The sequence below is a fragment of the Schistocerca americana genome, chromosome X, assembly GCF_021461395.2.
Source record: "Schistocerca americana isolate TAMUIC-IGC-003095 chromosome X, iqSchAmer2.1, whole genome shotgun sequence".
In the NCBI taxonomy this organism is placed as follows: Eukaryota; Metazoa; Arthropoda; class Insecta; order Orthoptera; family Acrididae; genus Schistocerca; species Schistocerca americana.
The window spans coordinates 869,156,195-869,180,018 of record NC_060130.1 but is presented as its reverse complement, the minus strand read 5'-3'; the positions used below and the strand labels follow the sequence as shown (position 1 = coordinate 869,180,018).

At 41.1% G+C, this 23,824-nt stretch overlaps 1 protein-coding gene across 3 annotated transcripts in view; it reads left to right on the top strand.

Annotated features, from left to right (window-relative positions):
* LOC124556474 (type-1 angiotensin II receptor-associated protein) overlaps window positions 1-23,824 on the top strand; it is a 92,667-nt gene that overhangs the window by 12,289 nt on the left and 56,554 nt on the right. For all 3 annotated transcript variants that reach the window (XM_047130429.1, XM_047130430.1, XM_047130428.1), the window contains exons 3-5: window positions 12,518-12,552; window positions 12,739-12,850; window positions 14,613-14,688. In XM_047130429.1, the coding sequence (XP_046986385.1) occupies window positions 12,518-12,552; window positions 12,739-12,850; window positions 14,613-14,688 (223 nt within the window). The remainder of the gene's footprint in view (window positions 1-12,517; window positions 12,553-12,738; window positions 12,851-14,612; window positions 14,689-23,824) is intronic.

Here is a 23,824-nt window from a genome sequence, read left to right as displayed (position 1 = left end):
ACAGCCATGCGGACAAGACAATGTGCCGCTGGGATCCAGCACAGCATTCCGTATCACCCTCCCGATTCCATATTCTACTAACAGTCCTTGGAGCTCGACCAACACAAGCAGCAATGTCGCGATACGATAAACCGCAATCGCGATAGGCTACAATCCGACCTTTATCAAAGTCGGAAACGTGATGGTACGCATTTCTCCTCGTTAAACGAGGCATCACAACAACGATTCACCAGGCAACGCCGGTCAACTGCTGTTTGTGTATGAGAAATCGGTTGGAAACTTTGCTCATGTCAGCACATTGTAGATGTTGCCACCGTCGCCAACCTTGTGTAAATGCTGTGAAAAGCTAATCATTTGCATATCTCAGAATCTTCTTCCTGTCGGTTAAATTTCGCCTCTGTAGCACGTCATCTTCGTGATGTAGCAATTTTATTGTCCAGTAGTGTAGTTAAGAGTCAAGGTCATGAAAGGCAAGCAGTGATTGCGAAGGGAGTGAGATGGAGTTGTAACCTATTCTCGATGTTGTTTGATCTGTACATTGAGCCAGCACTTACAAAAAGCAAAGAAAAATTTGGAGTGGGAATTAAAGTTCACTGAGAAGAAATAAAATATTTGAGGTTTAACATGTTTGTCATACATGGTAAAAGACACGGAAGAGCAGTTGAACAGAATGAACAGTCTTGAAAGGAAGATATAAGATGAACATCAACAGAAGCATAACAAGGATAATGGAATGTAGTCGAATTAGCCTGGAGGTGCTGAGATAGTTAAAGTTGGCACTAAAATAATGTGTCTGCCGATGTAGAGAAGGTATAAAATGCAGACTGGCAATGGCAAGAAAAGTGTTGCTGAAGAAGAGAAGTTTAATGTTGAATGTAGATTCAAGTGTTATGAGGTCTTTTTCTGATGGTATTTGTCTGGAGTGTAGCTTTGCATGGAAGTGAAATGTGGACAATAAACAGTTCAGACAAGGAGAGAATAGAAGCTTTTGAAATAGTACTACAGAAGAATCCTGAAAAGTAGATGGGTATATCATGTAACTGATGAGGTGTTACTGAATAGAAATGAAGAGACAAGAAATTTGTGGCACAATGTGACTAAGAGAAGGGATTTGTTGTCAGACACATTCTAAGACATAAGGGGATCGCCAGTTTATTGGAGAGAAGTGTGGGAGTAAAAATTGTAGAAGGTGACACAGAGATGAATACAGCAACAATATGATCCTTCCAAAAGCAAGTAATGTTCCTAAGGCTTTCTTGCCCACAAAGAGTATTTAAGGTGCCTCTCTAGATTTTGAGAAAACAGATATTACACATGCAGTTGGTGGTAAATCCTGTGACTTTTATCATAAACTTAGCCATAGAAGAAGGAATAATTCCAACTTTTTTTAAAAATGAGTAAAGTCATCCCTATTTTCAAATGCCCCCATGAACCATGGACCTTGCCGTTGCTGGGAAGGCTTGCGTGCCTCAGCGATACAGATAGCTGTACCGTAGGTGCAACCACAATGGAGGGGTATCTCTTGAGAGGCCAGAGAAACGTGTGGTTCCTGAAGAGGGGCAGCAGCCTTTTCAGTAGCTGCAGGGGCAACAGTCTGGATGAATGACTAGTCTGTCATTGTAACATCAACCAAAACGGCGTTGCTGTGCTGGTACCATGAATGACTGAAAGCAGGGGGAAACGAAAGCCATAATTTTTCCCGAGGGCATGCAGCTTTACTGTATGGTTAAATGATGATGGCGTCCTCTTTGGTAAAGCATTCCGGAGGTAAAATTGTCCCCCATTTGGATCTCTGGACGAGAACTACTCAGGCGGACTTACTTATCAGGAGAAACAAAACTGGCATTCTACGTATTGGAGTGTGGAATGTCAGATCCCTTAATGGGCAGGTAGGTTAAAAAATTTAGAAAGGGAAATGGATAGGTTAAAGTTAGATATAGTGGTAATTAGTGAAGTTTGGTGGCAGGAGGAACCTGACTCCTGGTCAGGTGAATACAGGATTATAAATACAAAATCAAAGAGGGGTAATGCAGGAGTAGGCTTAATAATGAATAAAAAAATAGGAACACAGGTAAGCTACTACGAACAGCATAGTGAACTAATTATTGTAGCCCACACCTACCATAGTAGTACAAGCCAGATAGCTCTGCAGATGACAAAGAGATTGATGAAATGTATGATGTGATAAAAGAAATTATTCAGATGGTGAAGGGATACGAAAATTTAGTAGTCATGGGTGATTGGAATGCGATAGTAGGAAAAGGAAAAGAAGGAAATGTAGTAGGTAAATATTGAATGGGGATAAGGAATGAAAGACGAAGCTGCCTGGGAGAATTTTGCACAAAGCATAACTTAATCGTAGCTAACACTTGGTTCAACAATCATGAAAGAAGGTTGTATACATGGAAGAAGCCTGTAGATATTGGAAGGTTTCAGATAGATTATATATTGGTAAGACAGACATTTAGGAACAGGTTTTAAATGTAAGACATTTGCAGGTGCAGACGTGGACTCTGACCACAATCTATCGGTTTTGAGCTGTACATTAAAACAAGAAACTACAAAAAGGTGGGAATTCAAGGAGATGGGACCTGGATAAACTAACAGAACCAGAGGTTGTAGAGAGTTTCAGGGAGAGCATTAGGGAATGATTGACAAGAATGGGGGAAAGATATACAGTAAAAGAATGGGTAGCTTTGAGGAATGAAGTAGTGAAGACAGCAGAGGATCAAGTAGGTAAAAAAAGGACTAGAAGAAATCCTCGAGTAACAGAAGAAATATTGAATTTAATTGATGAAAGGAGAAGATATAAAAATGCAGCAAATTAAGCAGGCAAAAGGGAATACAAACATCTCAAAAATGAGATCGACAGCAAGTGCAAAATGGCTAAGCAGGGATGGCTAGAGGCCACATGTAAGGATGTAGAGGTTTATATCACTAGGGGTAAGATAGATACTGCCTACGGGAAAATTAGAGACCTTTGGAGAAAAGAGAGCCACTTGTATGAATATGGAAACCTAGTTCTAAGCAAAGAAGGGAAAGCAGAAAAGTGGAAGGAGTACTTACAAGGTCTATACAAGGGCGATGTACTTGAGGACAATATTATGGAAATGGAAGAGGATGTAGATGAGGATGAAATGGGAGATATGATACTGCGTGAAGAGTTTGACAGAGCACTGAAAGACCTAAGTTGAAACAAGGCCCTGGGAGTAGACAACATTCCATTAGAACTACTGATAGCCTTGGGAGAGCCAGCCCTGGAAAAACTCTACCATCTGGTGAGCAAGATGTAGGAGATGAGCGAAATACCCTCAGACTTCAAGAAGAATATAATTCCAATCCCAAAGAAAGCAGGTGTTGACAGGTGTGAAAATTATCGAACTATCAGTTTAATAAGTCACGGCTGCAAAATACTAACATGAATTCTGTACAGATGGATGGAAAAACTGGTAGATGCTGACCTTGGGGAAGATAAGTTTGGATTTTGTGGAAATGTTGGAAACATGAGGCAATACTGACCCTATGACTTATCTTAGGATAGATTAAGAAAAGGCAAACCTACATTTCTGGAATTGTAGACTTTGAGAAAACTTCTGACAGTGTTGACTGGAATACTCTCTTTCAGATTCTGAAGGTGGCAGGGGGCAATTACAGGGAGCGAAAGACTATTTACAATTTGCACAGAAACCAAATGGCAGTTATGATTTGAGGGGCATGAAAGGGAAGCAGTGGTTGGGAAGGGAGTGAGACAGGGTTGTAGCCTATCCCCGATGTTATTCAATCTGTATATTGAGCAAGCAGTGAAGGAAACAAAAGATAAATTCGGCTTAGGTATTAAAATCCATGGAGGAGAAATAAAAACATTGAGGTTTGCTGATGACATTGTAATTCTGTCAGAGACAGCAAAGGACCTGGAAGAGCAGTTGAACGGAATGGACAGTGCCTTCCTTGAAAGGAGGATATAAGATGAACATCAACAAAAGCAAAACAAAGATAATGGAATGTAGTCAAATTAAATCAGGTGATGCTGAGGGGTTTAGATTAGGAAATGACACTTAAAGTAGTAGATGAGTTTTGCTGTTTGGGGAGCAAAATAACTGATGATAGTTGAAGTAGAGAGGATATAAAACATAGATTGGCAATGGCAATTTCTGAGGAAGAGAAATTTGTTAACATAGAGTATAGATTTGTCAGGAAGTAGTTTCTGGTAGTGTTTGTATGGAGTGTAGCCATGTATGGAAGTGAAACATGGACGATAAATAGTTTAGACTAGAAGAGAATAGAAGCTTTCAAAATGTGGTGCTACGGAAGAATGCTTAAGATTAGATGGGTAGATCACATAACTAATGAGGAGGTATTGAATAGAATTGGGGAGAAGAGGAGTTATTGGCACAACTTGACTCGAAGAAGGGGTCGGTTGGTAGGACATGTTCTGAGGCATCAAGGATCACCAATTTAGTATTGGGGGGCAGCATGGAGGGTAAAAATCGTAGAGGGAGGCCAAGGGGTGAATACAATAAGCGGATTCAGAAGGATGTAGGTTGCAGTAGGTACTGGGAGGTGCAGCACAGGATAGAGTAGCATAGAGAGCTGCATCAAACCAGTCTCTAGATTGAAAACAACAAAGTTTTCAAAGGAGGCAACAAGGAAGATCCAGGAAATTATCAGCCAATAATTACTACACCTGCATCGTCTAAAATAGTGGAAAGTGTAATTAAAGAGAGAGTAGCAAATTTTATAGAAAAATGTGGGACTCTTAATGATGTGCTGCATGAGTTTAGGAAGGATTCAGCTACACAGTAATAGCTGAATTCACAGTGTATGTAACTAAAGCACTAGACCAACAAGAGTTTGTGATATGTTTCTTGACCTTTCAAAAGCCTTTGATTGTGTAAGCAACAGCTTATTTGATAATAAGTGTAAGTGTTGTGGTGTAAGGCATAATCGGACTGATATCATAATATTGTTAATGGAAAATGGAGAACAGTGTACAGAAATAACAATAAATTTGAACAAACTGTGGAAAATCCCAGATGGAATGTAACAATATAGCGACTATCCTTTTCATAAAATTTGAACAATTCATCATAGAAGTCTATCGAGATTTTGAATTTGTTAAATATGGAGTACCTTAAAAATCAGTACTTAGCTGGCTAATCTTTATTTTAGATGTAAAAGATATGTCTAAAGTAGATGCTGTCATGTATGCAGAGGACACTTCATTTGTTATAAGCAGTGTTTCGAAAGATGGCTTGCAAAATCTGCCATCTCTAAATATGGAAAATGGATTGACCAGGAAGACCTTCATCCGAATTACTCACTCACTCTCTATGCATCACTGGCAGTTGATAGTTGGAGTGATCACTGTAGCAAGTATATACTAATACCTCTATTGCTGGCTTGTGTTTTGATCACAACAGAGGTAGATTCTTCCTATACGTTGGTCAGGGGCCTGAAGATGGCATAGTAAAGCACTGCATTCCTTTAAATTAAAATTTACATCATAAGTGTTTTAACAATTTTACAAAATGTCAATTTAAACATAATTTAACAAAGTGCTCAAATTAAAAAGGGTGTAAGACAGGGATGCAGTCTTTCACCCCTACTGTTCAATCTTGACTTCGAAGAAGCCGTGAGGGAAATAAAATAAAGGTTCAAGAGTGGAATTTAAATTCAAGGTGAAAGGATATCAATGGCATTTCTCTCATTAGAAATATACTTTCTCACTTTATGACAAATATTATTTATCTAATTTTCCCATGTCAAGTACCTTTACACTGTCACATCCAGGAATTATAAGTTTGTCTCTTTTAGACCCAAGGCTCCAAGCTTGACATTAAGTTTGTTTACTTTGGATTTACTTAAACTACTCCTGTAACCGAAGGTGGTGGTGATAGTTGAGCCTCAAACCAATCTGAGTAATGTTTGTAAACAGCTCACAGTTTAGCTATGGGAGAAGATAATATTGTATCAGTAAATGTTCTAGCATTTTGTTAGCACTTTCTTGCTGTTTTTCAGGTGAGATATTTGATGTGGTATGGTGTCATATATCTTGTGCCAAGTTTTATTGTGGCAAATGATGTTCAGCCCACTGCTTTTACTGCTTACTTAAAATGTTTCATACAAGAAGTGGTGTTGCAGAAGGTAAACCTGCTGTTTTCATGTCTTCAACATTAAAATCTAATTTATGGTGACCCATTCAGTACTAATGAGACATTAACTGTGTTTCAAAACATTTGCTTGTCTTATTGTGGTACACACATCCTGTAAATATCAATGCTTCATAGAGAGTCCTACAGGGACCTTAATAAGATTGTAGTTTCTATAAGGTAAAGGACAGCAATTCAATAGTATTTTCATGGTTTTTTCCATTGGATGGAGGTCCTGCATTATTGTTGTATGCAACCATTAATGCCAGCATAATTTCTCAAAATACTGTATCTGCCATCAACTTGCTTTGCAGGTTGTTATTTTTACTGGATGCAGAAGTGTTAAGAATTGAGAAACTTGATGTTGGTGAACAGGAGGCTTATCAGATCAATCCAATAGAATCATAATTTACTGAGCACACTCTGCAATCACAGGTCGCCATTGTACCAGACTGGTACTTGTTACAGAGAATGGGATAATACAGTCAGTAAACTTGATCATAAACTTATCAACCTCCCTAAAAAAAAAACCCAACCTCAAGATCAGCTCCCCAAATTAGTGAATAGTTGTATTTGCTGAACACTCTGCAGTTTCCAACATTTGGGACACTATTTGTGTGAGGGTCCGTGGCAAAGTTGGTACCTTGCGATGGAACCACAAGTAAACATAGGCGCTGCCGGATGAGACGATAATGAGAGATGTCGGGGTGGTCTGCAATCATCAGTGAAGACTGCAGCGGCGTCACATTATGGAGCCAGCAGTGTTGGAGTTGTCTTAGAACTATGTAGCGAAGTTTGTCAATTGAACTTTCAGAGAAGATGCTATTATCTTGTACTGTATTGAGGGATAACTTAGTGTTCAAAGGCAATAACAAATACATGTGACAGTCCTGTGTACATAGATTGTTTCAGAGTCAAGTATACGTTTTATTCCACAAATAGGCCTCCTCCAGAAGTAAATCTAAGAACCCAGCACAGAGTTGAGGAGTGTTAATTCGTCTGGCATAATAGTTTGCACCTTAGTTGTGACTTATTAAAAATGAGACAAAGGAATGTAGAGTACATCTACATCCATACTCTGCATGCCACCATACAGTGAATGACAGAGGGTACCACATACCACTAGTCATTTCCTTTCCTGCTTCACTCTCAAATAGTGCAAAGAGAAAATGAATGTCTGTTTAATGAGCCCCAATTTCCCTCATCTTATATTTGTAGTCTGTACATAAAATGTACGTTGGTAGCAGTAGAATTGATCTGCAGTTGGCCTCGAATGCTGATAATGCCGCTTCTCTAAATTTTCACAATATTGTGAAAAGAGCATTGTCTTTCCCTCGCAGATTCCCATTAGAGTTCCCAAAGCATCTCCGTAAAACTTGGGTGCTGATCGAATGTATCAGTAAGAAATCTAACAGCGTGCTTCTGAATTCCTTCGATGTCTTCCTTTAATCAGATATGGTGGAGATTCCAAACACTAAAACTGTACTCGAGAATGGGTGGCACTAGTGTTCTAGATGCCATGTTGTTGATGTATAAGCTACACTTAACTAAAATTCTCCCAATAAAATGTAGTTGAGCATTCACCTACCCGACTTCCAACCTGATATGCTCTTCCATTTCATATCGCTTTGCAGTGTTATACTGAATCACTGTGACTGTCAAGTAGCACATTACTAATGCTGTAATCGAACATTGTTGGATTGTTTCTCTTGCTCATTTGCAGTAACTTAATGTTTTCTGCATTTAGAGCAAGCTGCCATTCGTCACAAGTAGAAATTCTGTCAGTCATCTTGTATCCCCTTACAGTCGCTCAAGGGCGACACCATCCCACATACCACAGTGTCGTGAGGAAACAGCAGTTCACCCTGTCTGCCACATCATTTATGTAAAAGTTCTTGACTGGTTTACTTCAAATTGTTACACAATGCTCTAATAAACGTTCAGACAGACATAGGGCATATATTTTAAATATATATGTAATAAATAAAGGGGTAACACTGTTATCAGAAATCTCATAGTTTACTTTTAGTGTTTACATGATACGGTAATGAACATTTGGACGGACATAGGCTGTATATTTTTTTTAATATATCAATATATATTTGATACATAAAGAAGAAACATTCTTTCCAAAATTTCAAAGTCCTTGATCGATTTACTTTTACATTGTACTCTAATAGACATTGGGACAGATATGGACTACATATTTTTTAAAAAGAAATGTACAGGTTTTCTGTGAAGTGTTCTGCTGTGAAACTGTGCGGTTTTGTTTCCATTCTCACAGTCAAACAACTTCTTTCTCCCATATGTATTCTTTCTCATTATATATAATTTTTAAAAACTAGTATGCCCAACAATGCATAATTTTGTTTTCATCCTCACAGTTATTTTGTTTCCTTCCTCACTGTCTGTTTTCGTAGAAAACAGAAAGGTTGTGTACGTAGCTTACGGGTTTATGATTTGAATAATACTACAGAATACAAATTTGCAATGACAGTAATTGAGGCTCAAGGTCGGAGAGAGGAGGGAAGAAGAGATGTACAGGTGGGGGGGGGGACGTAGAGAGGGGGAAGGAGGAAATGGACAGAGAGATGGGAGGAGGAGATGGAGAGAGATGAGGCAGAAGGAAACAGGCGGATGGTGGATAAGGTTATGGACAGATGGGAGGGGGTGGTTCGTCGTCGTCGTCGTCAAGTGGACACAGAGGGAGGAGAAGAGGATTAGGATGTATATCCAATTTCCATATGTATGTAGCAGTTGCAAATCATTGCTGGGTTTGCTAGTTACTGTGTAAAGACAAGTCGCCATGTAATGATGTTACCAAATTACTAGAAAAGTAGGTGACCAATTTACTGCAGATACATACATGATACTTTAACAAACATTGAGATGAAAATAGGCTACATATTTCTTTTTAATATATATGGTATATATGTATAATCTAATATACAGAGGCAATGTTATTAGCAAAAATCTCAAAGTACTTGGCTGATTTACTTCAGACTTTTTGTGATACTCTGAACATTGAGATGGATGTATAAAAAGGGGAAACATTGTTCCCAAAATATCAAATTTCTTGACTGATTTACTTTATACAGTTTTACATGGTACCGTAATAAACTTCCGGACAGACATAGGTGTGTGTGTGTGTGTGTGTGTGTGTGTGTGTGTGTGTGTGTGTTATATATATAACACAAACAGGGAAATGTTGTTGGCAGGTCTTAAAATATTCTCGACCGACTGACCAATTTACCATAAAATTTGTATATGGTACCCTAATAAACATTCAGACTGACATGGGCTATATATTTATTTAAACAACGATGTACAGGTATTCTGTTAAAACAGACTGCGAGGAAGAAAATGCTGCACTGTGCTCTGCTGTGAAAATGTGTGGTTTTGTTTCTCACAGTCAGTTTTAATTACGATATGAGGGCACCAAACCATTAGACAAATTGTTTCTGCCATATATTTTAATTCTCATGATATATATTTTAAACAAACATTGTATATTCAGGGAGAGAAGGTGGACAGGGGGCGGCAGGAAATGTACGTGGAGGAGGTGGAGATGATGGATAGAGAGGGGAGAGGAGGAGGTGGACAGATAGACATAGAGAGGGGAAGGAGCAGTGGAGAGAATGGGAGGAGAAGATGGGCAGGGAGAGGGTGGAGAAGGTGATTAGATAATATATCCAATTCCCATAGATACTTAGTAATTGTGAAGCATTGCTGGATTCACCAGTAGAGAATAAGAGCAGTCCTACCACACTTTCCTGGGCCGCTCCTGATGATACCCATGTCTCTGAACACTGCCTTTGGAGGCAAATGTATTGGGTTCTATTACTTAATATTTAAGCAACTCAGATGAATAGTAACATAATCCATATGCTCAGACCCCTATCAACAGTCTGCATTGGGACACTGTGTCAGAGTTGCTGAAAACTATAGTAGCAATTCCACCATGGAATTCACCAGTGATCATAGAGCACACTACTGTTGTATTCATATGCCTCAAGCTATGACATACATGAAACGAAAGGCATTTTGATAAATCTTGTTGGTTTGGCCATAGTATTGGCATGTAAGGGTACAGTCTCTCTCTCTCTCTCTCTCTCTCTCTCTCTCTCTCTCTCTCTCTCTCTCTCTCTCTCTCTCAGCCTACCGCACCACCTCTACAATCTCTGTGTCTGCAAATGTGTGTCAAAACCGTGGATGTATACGGCTTGTAACAGTAAATCCTGTGCATCTCTATAAAATAAAGATAAAGAAACTCGGGCTAAAAAGGTTCGTGCCATAAACCTCTTCAGAGAAGGCCTGTAAGGCAGTTCAACATTGGTTGGCTGTTCTCGCAAGAGTAATTTTCCAGATTAGATAAAAATGTTTTCAGATTCTTTAATTACATAGATCATCTTGGCTTTCTGAGAGGTAGATTGAACTAAAGAGGGCAAGACAACCATGGCAACAGTTTCTGTACTCCATAGATTGTTCCAGCAAACTTTCCACAGCACAAGGGGTGATCAGGATTTCCTGGAAGTGTCTGTTTTCTTGTAATGTGGATTAGTTCAGTTAGCAGGAGGATTTCTCATTATCTGCATTTTGTGATTCAATAGAAAGTTACAATGAAATTTGTTAATGTCTCAAACTTCGGCAAGAAGCCATTGTCCATCTTCACACCAGGGAAGGTTTGTACTTGACTGAGCAATTATCATAGTGTTTCTCACTAACAGTGCAGGGAAGATGTCAGCTGCACACTAGTATGTGTTTTAAAGTGTATTTGTCTGCAGTCCCATGATTGTAGAGTAATGTTGTGTTAACGTGACCCCCCCCCACCCCCTGCCAAACAAGAGATGGCTATAGAACTAGTTTTTCCACACAAGTAGCAACTGAGAAGTTTTGTGTAAAAAAAAAAAAAAAAAAACAACCCCTTCAGTAGTGCTTAGTGCTATTACATCTATAAACACCTGTGTGAATTGTCCTTCTGAAAACTTTTCACAGACTGATGTTTTTAAACATTCTAGAAAATTAGTGTGTCCAAAGTTACAGGCATTTTCAGTCAGGCTGTTGTGTTGCCACACTTAAAGACATGGTGTATAAAAAATTTTAGGGTGTGTAACCCATTGTCTGTAGTTGTAAAAGATGGTGTAGGCACTACAGACAGTCAATAAATAACATGAGTATTTTTTACACTATGTACAAAGTAACTTCAATTACTCATAACTTAAGTCTCCTGTTTTCTCTGTTACATTTTAATACTCATACGGTTACTGAATTGTCTGTACAGTAATGTTGATCGAACACTGACAATTATTTTCTATTACTGAATATCAGTAGTGTCGCGCAAGTTCGTAGTTGGGGGTCTGGCTGCAAGTCCTCGGAGATCTGGGCTGGAGCTCAGAGTGCAGCATCTTAAAAAGACATCATCTATAGTGGAACCTATAGGAAGATGGTGTGTCCTGGAGAGTCAGACTCATGCTACCGGTGTGTTTAAATGATTCTTCTTCCACAGAGATGTGAGTGGCCTATCATGTGTGGTCAAAAAAGACAGGTGATATTGCATAACCCACAGGTTGTAAGATCTGGTTTTATAGTGTGTTCATACAATATTAACATGATTGTAGATGTATGCTATGTGGTTTGTGGAGCTATCTTGTGTAAAAATGAGTATGAACTGTTGGGCACTATGAAGAAATATTGTTAGACACAGTGACATTTTTGGACCAACTGTATTTACAATACGTATGCTCAGGGTGGTGAAAGGCTGTGTAAACTTGCTTGCAACCCCTCTTAGTATGAGCAGCATGCAAAATAATTTTGTAACTCATACACTTGCTTGTCATACCTTACCATTCCTCTTCCAACCATGAAAATATTTTGTGATTGAGACTCTTTAGGAATTGTCCATACTTAACATTTTATGTTCCTTTTTTTTATAGACCATCTTTAACCAATAGGGAATACGACAATGGCCTTGCATTTGGGAGGAGCTCTATTAAGACTTGTATCCAGCCATCCAAATTTCAGTTTTTTGTGGTTTCTAAAATTAGTTGAGATAAATGTGGGGATCATGTTTTGAAAAATAATAGATTTCCTTCCAAATCTTAAAGCTTCTGCTTCATTGCTAATGGTGTCATTGTTGATGGAAAAACACTAATCTTTCATCGTGCCTTTCTTTAATTCGCTCAAATTTGAGTGGTAATACTGCCACCAGCACCTTCACATCCATAACATAAGGATGTCATACCATTACACTGGTTAAAATGATATGCATTAATTATAGAATTATAAACATTTGTAGAAAGTAACAAGCTAAAAGATTTGTTTGGTTTTTGGAGAATTTTGTACTAAAATCATGGGTATTTCATTTTCAGGTTATATTTATTATACACTTCATATTATCAACATGGTGAGTAGACTCCATTGTTCTTAATGTTACCATTCTAAAATGCTTTAACAATAGCCTCCATTCCTAATCAACTTAAAGGAAGTTTGTGAATATGCTGCTAGACAATTTACACAACAGTTGTTTGATATTCTAGTTACTAACACTGCTAGCCGGGCAATTAAAGTATGCACGTCCCTTCACTTTCAGGGCCTTACAAGGCGACTGGTGTCCAGATTCATATTTCTTTTACTCACTTCTATTCTTCATTGCTCTTTTCTGGGCTATTAAGGACAAGGAATCTTCTGATGCAACAGAAATGGTAAGTTGGGACATACATGACTGCAGTAATTTTATTTCCTATAAGTGAATTTTTCTTAAGGTTGTTTTCTATCTGGTTGACTAGATATTTTGCATGTGACTGGAGACAAAAAGCTGTATAATAGACATAACTTCTAAAAGCAATTAACTATAAATGTCTTTTATCAAAATGAAGCCTAAAAATTTTTGTATAGTTTCAGACTTCTAGTAAATTTTGATGGCTTGAGCTTTTTTCCCAAATGTTATGTTTTTACTTACTCCTTCTATAGTGTAGAATTAGTCTAATTCGGAGTTTCAAAAAGCATATATCCTACCTGTTAAAGTTCTCTTTAGTCGCCACTTCATTGCGTCAATGCTGGTGAAAAATGATTGCCGTTTGAGTTGAAATTAATATCATCTTGCTTTGGTGATATTCTTACTTTACTGTTCTCCAGTTTCAGTGTGAAATTAAATACAATTTGTTTCTTTGTGTACCATTGCTGGACTATCCCACCACATATTTTGCCCATCTAGCTGTTTTCAGTGTACCACAGTGATACAAGGCAAGTAGAAATGAAGTTTGGTATGACACACTTATAGTCTATGAAGCTGGGAGACAACCTCAAATTGGCCTACAAAAGGCACCCTCTCCATCCCCCCCCCCCCCCCCACCTCTCTCTCTCTCTCTCTCTCTCTCTCTCTCTCTCTCTCTCTCTCTGTCTGCAGTCCAGGTAGACTGTAAACTGGGGTGATGGGTTGTGTTGTGTGGAGTGAGTGAGGGAATGAGAGATGGGAACATGAAGGAGGTTTGGAAAAGGGTGACTCATAGCTTGGAGGGAGCAGTAGGTTTGTGAGAGAGAAATGCAACACGTAGACATTTTAACTGGAGAATTCTTGCAGTGCATGTTGATGATAATGTAAGGGATTTCAATGGGATAGGGTGGCACGAAGGAGGAAGAGGAGACTGGGGGGGGGGGGGGGGAGGGGGGGGGGGGAGAGTGTGCAGGTGGTTAGCACAGATTGATGCCATCTGGATTACAAGAATGTGGGATGTGTTGAAAGGGTAACTCCTATCTATGTAGTTCAGAAAAGCTGGTGCTGGGGTGAAGGGACCAGATGTCACGGGTTGTGAAGCAGCCATTGGTTGGGTCCTGCAACCACCTTTGAGAAAGAAGCAGCAACACTTTCTGCAGGACCTGCCCATCATTTTGGAGGACAATGCTCATGCACATACGATGCAAATTATGACTGATTTGGCTCGAAAGTGCTGTACCACCCACCACACTCCACAGGCTTAAGCCCATGTGACTACAACTTTATTCCTAAATTGAAGGAGGCACTTCATAGCATTCGCTTCACAGCTGTTAGATATTTGTCAGGCAATAGACAGCTCCACCCGAACTGTCAATACAACTGCCACTGCAAAGGGTATCCTATGACTTCCAGTTCACTGGTAAAGGGTTATACACAATGCTGGTGACAACTTTATAGGGCAGTAAAACTATGAAACATGTGTCTATTGTGTTTAGGTTGTAAATAAATAGTTGCCACTATTAAAGTTCCAACCCTCATACAAACAGTTGCCGTACTACTTTTATATTATCTTTAGACCCAAAAAGATTTAATCTGCATGTGCTTTCTTAGTAGCTGGTTCCTACAAAGTAGCAAGAGCTTTCTCATTTATGAATGTATTTTCATGTACATAAGAAATGTTTGTCACTGAATATGTAACATAGTTTCTTTGGTGTTAAAACCAACCTTTTTATGCTGATTTGTTATTTCAGGCACTGATGCTGAATGTCTTGTGTATCGCTTTAGATATTGTGATACTTATCATCTATTTTCCTTCAAGTTCAAGAGGTAAGTACACCTATAAGGAAATTTGTCTGGAATACATTGTTTTGGTTTAGACAGTTAGTAGAGTTTGATCTCTTTCAGTAACCTTAGTTTATTAATTTAGTATTCATTGATACCGATCATTTGCTACTTGTGTTATTGGAAAATTCTGCTGAAGTTTCTGCGTTTACATGATAGGAAGTGTATATTCTAACAGTATCAAAAAATGTCTGTCACTATCAGTGTGTCTTTACTCATGATAGACTTGATGGATGCAGCTGTTCTGTTAACTGATTCTGCCATTTTCATTCATCTGTTTCTTATAGGGCACGAATATGAGGGATAAAAATACAGGTATCTCTCTATGAATTTCCATATAACTATCTGAAACTAAATGTTTCACATAAAATGAACACTTTTCTTCTAGTTGATTTATACAAGAGGAATGAAAACATTGTAGGTTTCAGGACGTTAGCATGAAACCTCCGTTTCATGTAAAGAGCAATATCCACAAAAGAATGGAGTAATTCCATTCAAGTAATGACCCTGGAAGGGAAGCCCAACTCCTTGCCATATCCATTCTCCCAGAGGTGCTAGTTCAACAGCACTGTAGGAGAAACCGTATGATTTGAAATCAGAACTTTGTTTCATAAAATTAAAGTTAAATTGGTGATTTGTTGTGAAGGAGGCTAATCAACATTATACTATGCTAAATTCTAGTTTTAAGATACTTTGGCGTTGTAGAATCTACCTTTAATAATTATTTAATTTCACACGCTATATGAAAACCAAATCATTGTTAAAACAGAATTTGTAGGTTTACATATTTCAGTTCTGTTTGCTATATCCTGCTCAAATTATGACACTGTCATTCAAGAATTCCTCTCCTGTGCAATAGCACTTTTGGACTAACACACTGTACAATTCTCTCTTCAGCAATCTATCCTAGATTTTTTATGTACTATGTGGTTTGGGTAAATAACTGTAGGTTGGGGCTGGAAGCATGAATTTTTGTTTATTTCTAGCACTGTGCGTAAGCTGGAAATTACTTACTAATTGCTGAATTTATGTGAAAACTCTTAAATCTTTTTAAATAAAATGAACTGTATTAATATTGTGCATCTTTGTTCTTCATGTTCCTGTATTTATTTCTCAACATACGTTGGTGACACACACATTTCTCCCAGCGAAAGACCAGTTTGTTAGGACCATCAATGTAGAATGTTTGACTTTGTTCACAGAGCCCCAACCTCACCTCTGCTTGCAACACTTCATCACTATCAAAGTGAGGTCCTTGAAGGCATTCTTTAAGTTTCAGAAAAAGGTGAAAATCGGTAAAGGAGAGGGTGTTCCATGTGTCGATGAAGTTTTTGAAGTCAAAACTCGATTACGTGTACCATTTCTCACACACTGATATAGTTGTGTTACAGGCCACCATGTTACATGCTAAAATTTGGAGCTCTCTAGTGGCAGTGGGATGAAAATATATAGATATGAAAAATAAATATGTAAAATGTTTGTTTTATTTAAAGAACTTTGATTTTTTACATAAAAAAATTCAGAGGCATTACTTTTGAGCATGCACTTCTAGATTAGCATTGCGTATAGAGTGAGTTAGAGCATATATTTACAGGCACGAAACGCTTAATATATTCCAAGGACGTAGCCACAATTTTGTCAAATGGGTAGTCAAATTTATTAGAGGCCCATAAAAAGGCTCATCTTTTTATGTTAAAAAGACATTAAGAAAAAGTAAATAATTTTATGTACATACATTGCTTCTGGGAGGCCTTCATACAAACAGTAAATACCCAGATATTTCTCTATCACAGAGGCCCCCGCCACGGGGCTCGCCACTCTTCGGTGGGTTTGTGCTTGGCTACCATAGGGCCCCAGCCTTTGCAGCATCTTTTCCCTTCCGTGCTGCGTGTCTCTCCTCTTGCTCTTCTTTTTCCTCTCCCTTGGGGAACATGTCTGGGGTGTTATTGGGAATGTTCCACATTGTCAGTCTCTGACAGAACAACAGTCTCTCCACTGTTTTTCATTCCGTTTCCCTTTCTTTGTTTCCCTTCTTCTGTCCTTCCTCAACTTTGACACTTGACGTTCCTCTTTTTTTCTTCTTACTCCCTGTGCGGGCCTGAAGGCTGGTCTATGCCTCTGATGCATCACAGGTGACTGAGTAATGTGTAATTCCCAGCCCTGGGTCAACAATTGCACATACCCCCTGGTACAGGCCAGGCCCAGGGAGGGGTGATTGCCTGAGCTGCTACCTTCCCAAAATGCTGATTGGTCCCTCTGTCAGGTGTTCGGGAGATGTGACCTGAGGTGTGAACAATCACCTAAGGCGGGTGTGCCCCCTTGTGAAGGGGCCTCCCAGTTGGAAGTAGCATGCCATCAGAGACGCTGGCAATCATGGGGGATTTTCTCGTAATGAGCCAATCATCTTCACACTCAGCGACTACGAAATGTAAATGGACTGAGGCTATGGATTCAAAGACCCTTCCAGGTGCAGCACAGTTTGTAGGGGTTTCATGTACTGAAGACAGTCAGTCCTTCACAGCGGTAAACCTGTTAATTATTCAGAAAGGTGTTGATGCAGTTGCCAGCCCTATGAAATCATGCTATTGTTTACAGAATCGTACTTTACTTTTGGAAGCTACTTTGGATTCTCAAGCACACTACTGCTTGCCACCTCGCTTCTCTGTGGGTATCCTGTTCATGTCGAGGCCCTTAGAACTCTGAATTTTTCCTGTGGTGTTATTTATATTAGGCTGCTCAACGGTCTGACCGAGGCCAAAATTCAAACGTACCTCTCTTATCAGGGTGTCATTGCCATCCATCGGGTGTTGAAAAAGGTAGGTTCCTCCTTAGTGCCGTCCCCCCCCCCCCCCCCCCCCCTCCTCCATCCCACTCTTCTTCTCGACTTTGATAGTGGTGCTTTCGTCCAAGATCAAAGCAGGCTATGAAATTACCACAGTCCGACCGTACATTTTGAACCAAATGTGCTGCTACCAGTGTCATCATTTCAACTACACTATGTCTTGTCGACAACCAGCCAAATATGAAACCTGCAGTAGAGGTGCGCATGAGGGCAACTGTTCACCTCCTTTTCCCCACTGTATGAACTGCAATGACGGCTATGCCGCCTCCTTCTCTAGAGATTGTCCTGTGTATCTTGATGCGCAGGCTGTTCTGGAATCTGGGTAAAGGAAACAGTGCCATACCCCGTCGCTCGCAAGTTATTGGCTAGTCACAAACCCTGCATTCTACAGTCTGGCACGTTTAATTCTGTTCTGGCTACATGTTCCTCCATGAAGGACATGGCTCTGCAGATATGCGACCTCAAATTCAACTCTGAGGTTTTGAAATCACCTAATGTTAAGGTAGCATGGTCTTCTTCACCAATTTGAAGATCCTCTTCGAGGATGTCGCCAAGTGATATCTTCACCCTGCTAGCGTCCATGTCGTTGGTGCTCCACTTGCAACTGATGTCCCTCGGAAGCCATCAGCAGTAGCCACATACCGCTCCCCAACTTCAGAAGCCACCTAAGCCATCCCAGCAACCCAGGCAGCCTCCTCCTCCTGTCAGTAAAGAAAAACATCGTTCTAAAAGTAGTTCTAAGTCCACGAAAGCAGTAGGTAAGCCTTCAGAACGACGAGCGCTCTCCCTTTCTGATGGCGACTATGCTCTTGAAGATATGAACTTCCAGTCAGAAGAAGTAGAGAACGCGGAACCGGCTAACGTTCCCCCTGACCTACCCAGTAAATCACCACCTCCGAGGGAGAAAGGAAAGAAACACCATTGCTACCCAATGGTTTCCATAGGGGCTTCGGTGTTGCAGTGGAATTTGAATAGATATCGCTCACAATTAGAAGAATTGCAGCTGTTGGTCCCGGATAAACCTTTCTGCATCTGCTTACAAGAAACGCATCTTAGTCACAGACACACCTACATTACGGGGCTACCACATGTACAGGAAAGATGATACTACTGTAGGCAGGGCTAAAGGTGGAGTGGCTATTTTTCTTGATGACAGATACCACTTCTCTGTTGTCCCTGTTACCACGACCATCCAAGCAATTACTGTGAAAGTTTTCTCACAGTTTGCTATCACAGGTTCTTTGTACCTACCTGCCCCCTCCCCTCCCCTCCCCTCCCCTCCCCTCCCCTCCCCTCCCCTATGACACTTTGAATGCGGATGCACTGGCAGACCTTTCCAGACACTCCTGTGCCCATCCCTTCTTGTGGGGGGGGGGGGGACTTCAATGCCCACAATTTGCTGTGGGGCTAGGCTACTACTTGCTCCAGGAGTTGGCTGATCAAGCAACTCATCCATTTTGAGGATATCTGCCTTTTGAATGCGGGTCAGATGACTCACTTCTCCACAGCTACAGGGTCTTTTCAGCTATTGATCTTTGCTTTTGTTCCTCAGCTATTGCAGATTCAGTTCAGGGGGAAGTGGCTCCAGATTTACATTCTAGTGACCACTTCCCAGTGTGGATTTGTCTGCCGCCTACGACAGTGACAACAGGAGACTAAGCAGGTGGATGATACAAAGGGCAAATTGGTTACAGTACAGTCGACAGGCTATTTTTGAACAAAAGGATTGTACACAAGAGGCGATGGCCCATATCACTCTTGAGATCCAAAGGGCTACCACAGAGTCCCTCCCCAGGTCTAGTAACCACCTCAGACGATGGTCTGTACCTTGGTGGAATGACAACTGTCGATTGGCAATCAAGGCCAGACGGACAGCTCTTTAGAACTTCAAACAGTGTCCAACTACAGAAAATCTTCAGGTCTTCAGGTCTGCGAGAGCACATGCAAGGCGAGTGATCAAAGAATGGAAGAGGGCTTCCTGGAGGTAAAGACTTCCATTAATCGGTCCACTTCCGCTGCGCATGTTTGGGAATCAGTAAGATGGATTTCAGGCAAGGGTAGTCCACATCCCCTTATGGCCTTGTCAAATAATGGGGTCTTGGTGGACATGCCAGAAGAGATGGCTCACATTTTAGCTGAACACTTGTTTATAGTTACTAAGTCATCCAGACAAGCTCCTGCTGTTCAGGTATTCTGTCGGACTGCAGAGATCAGGAAACTCAATTTTTTTCTCGTGTAATGAAGTAGTCTACAACCTTCCATTCTCCATGTGGGAACTGGAATCAGCTTTATCTGCAGCCAGAGACACTGCTTCAGGACCTGATGAGATCCATTATACCATGCTTCGTCATCTGTGCCCTGAAATGAAAGGTCAGCTCCTCTCTTTTTTAAATCAGATTTGGTTTGATGGACAGTACCCCATGACTTGGAAGGAGGCAATCTTAATTCCATTCTGGAAACCAGGTAAGGACCGTAGCGCCCCTAACAGTTATCGGAGTGTCACCCTTACTAGTTGTATGGGTAAGACTCTTGAACACATGGTCAACCGCCACCTCATCCGGCTGCTTGAATCCCGAGGTTACCTGAGCCACTCCCATTGTGGTTTCAGGTGCTACCGTTCCATTCCGGACAAGTTAATTCTACTGGAAACGGCAATACAGAAGTCCTCCTTATGCCGAAACCATTTAGTTTGTGTGTTTTCTGACCTAGAAAAAGCATATGACACTACTTAGAGGTAAAACATCCTTCGCCAACTTCATGAATGGGAACCACGTGGACGCCTACCACTTCTGATCCAATCCTTTCTCGAGGACAGGCGTTTTTGTTATCGCATTCACGATGCCATATCTGATTGCTATGTTCAGGAGAATGGTGTGCCCCAGGGCAGTGTCCTCAGTGTCACATTGTTTGCCATCGCTGTCAAGAGCATTTCCTCTGCAGTCAGTAGCCCTGTCAAATGCTTTTTGTTTGTGGATGACTTTGCAGTCTTCTACTCTTCCTCTGATCATATGACGACAAGGCAGCTACAACTGATCATTAGGAGGCTGGGAACCTGGACCCAGACAACTGGTTTTCGGTTCTCACCTGAGAAGACTGTGTGTGTAAATTTTAATCGCGCTCGTCAGAGTTTTAACCAACCAGAGCTTACAAAGGGGGACCGTATTTTACTTTTTCAAGACAGTGCGCTTTTGGGTTTATTATTTGACTCAAAATTAACATGGCTCCCACACCTGAAAGACCTACGAACAAAGGGCTTCCAGTTGTTGAACATTTTGAAATTCATTGGGGGAAAAACATGGGGAGCTGACAGGTCCCGCCTCCTACAGTTTTATAAAGCATTTGTTCGATCATGCTTAGACTATGGCAGTGTGGTCCATGGATCAGCCCATCCTTGCTACCTCTGGATGTTAGATGCTGTCCACCATGCGGGCATTCGGATATCGATTGGAGGCATTCGTACCAGCCCAGTTCAGAGTACGTGTGCAGTGGCTGGTGAACCACCACTCTGGATTCGGCAGCGTATCCTTTTGGCTCAACAGGCGCTGGAAATCTCAGCTTCACCCCATTCATTGGCATTTAGTTCAGTGCTCCAACCTGCCTTTGAATGACTGTTCAGGAATTGGCCTCAAACGACCCAGCCATTTGGTATATGTGCTACGACCTGCCACAAGGATCTGGATCTCTCGGGCATGAAAATACACACCCAGGGATGGAATGCACTGCCGCCTTTGTGTCTTCGGAGGCCCAAAGTGATTTTAAGCTTGAAGCAGTACCCGAAAAATTGTACTAGAGATATGGTTTTTACAACTTTGTTTTAGTCTATTTTAAGTATGTACCATAGTTTTATTGTTATTTATACAGATGGATCCCACCAGGGGAACACTCTTGGTTGTTCTGCAGTTTTCCCTGATAGGTTTTTTAAAGTGTATCTTCCAGAACAATTTACAAATTATGATGTGGAGTTATATGGCATTCTAATGGCACTGGAGAGGGTTCACAGACATTAGCGTAAGAGTTTTCTTGTCTGTTCTGACTCTCTTAGTGCACTGCAAGCGCTTCACCAAATGAATCCGGTAGACCCACTGATTGAGCTCATCCATGACAGCTTACGTCGGCTCCAACGCCGTGGCAAGAAGGTGATCTTTTGCTCGGTACCTGGCCACGTTGGTATACAGGGTAACAACATGGCTGATAAAGCTGCCGAAGAAGCATGTTGGGATGGTGCTGTCCATCAATGTCCCATCCTCTTGCACGCTATTATCATTTTCTGACAGATGCATCATGTGTCAATGGTAGACTGAATGGTTGCAGGTGTCGGACAACAAACTGCGGTCGCTCAAACCGACCACAAAAGATTGGCAGACTTTGTCAGCCTCACCACCAGGAGGAGGTTTTGCGTACCAGACTGCGCATCGGGCATAGCCCTTTCACAAATGGCTTCCTCCTTTGGGGGGGGGGGGGGGAGGAGGAGGAGGAGGAGGAGGAGGAGGATCCACCTGTCTTTGAAGTTTGTGCCGTGCCGCTTTCAGTTCAGCATATTGTTGCTACGTGTGTCCTGTATACTGATAATAGGGCAGCCCTTGGTCTTGCTGGAGATCTGCCCACCAGCCTCGCAGATACCGATACCAATGTTAACAGATTAGTGAAATTTTGTGATCAGGCCTCATCCCTAAACTGGTGGGGAAGGGCAGCAGACTGTAGTACGTTATAAACTGCTCTGCATGTGGGACAGCCTTCGTCCCCACCCATGAGATTTCATGTTGACTTTTCGTCAGGGCGCTGATGATCGTGATGTCGAGTGCCCCCTCAACCCAACTCATCACCATCATTGCAGAGTGCTACAGTGCCGCCTTCACTATGTGGGAGCTAGATCATGCTCTCAGTTCATCCCAGTCCTTCGCGCTGTCTACATTCAGATGCTGCAGCACCTTTCTCTTGAGCACAAGCACTGTCTGCTTAATATGTACAAATGAATCTGGGCAGAGGGCATGTTTCCCGGAAGCTGGCGTGAAGCCACTGTCATACCCATACCTAAGCCTGGTAAGGACAAACACCTTCCTTCTAGCTACCGGCCAATCCCTCTGACCAGCAGTGTTTGCAAGGTGATGGAATGTATGATTCATGCCTAGCTGGTATGGTGGCTCGAGTCTTGCAATTTACTAACCACTGCACAGTGTGGATTTCGAGCACACCATTCTGCAGTTGACCGTCTAGTCACTTTGTCCACCCATGTCATAAATGGTTTTCTGTGGAAATCCGTCTTCTCTGTTACCTCCTGGAGTGCACTTTTGCCACTTGCTCCGGCGGCTTAACTTCGCACTACCTGCAACTTTCCCAGAGAGTGAGTGAGAGTGTGTGTGTGAGTGAGTGAGTGAGAGAGAGAGAGAGAGAGAGAGAGAGAGAGAGAGAGAGAGAGAGAGAGTTCCTTGCTTTATCACCTTCAGTTTCATGTCCTTTGCATGGAAATTCACGATAGTACCTTTGTGTATACTCATGGCTCTCGGACTGACCTTGGTGTCGGGTGTGCCTTCGTCATTGGTGCTGACAGTTTTTGGTATCTGCTTCTGGCACACTGCTCAGTATTATTTACAGCCTAGCTCTTCACCCTGTATCAGGCCGTGGAGTACATCCGACGACACAGACTTTCCAATTGTGTTCTCTGCTCACACTCTCGGTGACCGTCAGTCTCTGTGTGCTCCCCCACCACTTTGTGCCGAAGTTTTAACTGTCCACCATTTTCTGACAGAATGCCCATTTTGTAACCGTTTACGTTCCTGATTGGGTTTGCCACCTGAGTTATCGGCCATTTTGGCGAACGATGCGCAGGTTGTCGACCACGTTTTACTTTTTATCCATTGACCACGTTTTACTTTTTATCCATTGACCACGTTTTACTTTTTATCCATTGACCATGTTTTATTTTTTATCCATTGACCATGTTTTACTTTTTATCCATCGTAGCAGTATGGTGAAGGCCATTTAATTTTTAGTTCTGGACCTCCGATTCTCTATTTTGTATTTTATAGCCCTTTCTACATGTCCCTTTTTTTAGCTGTCTTCTCGTACATCAATTGGAATTAGCGTGTAGTTGTTTTTCAACTCATCCTCTTTTGTGCTCTGTAGTTTTTACATGGGCACATATGACCACAGTTGTTTTTGTGCCCTAAAACAAAACAGACCAGAAGAATCTTAACATTGAACTGAGTAACTTCTAATGTCAAAGGGTTCAAACCTCTTTTGACAATAGCTATCTTTCTCCTAGTACAGTGTTGTATTTAA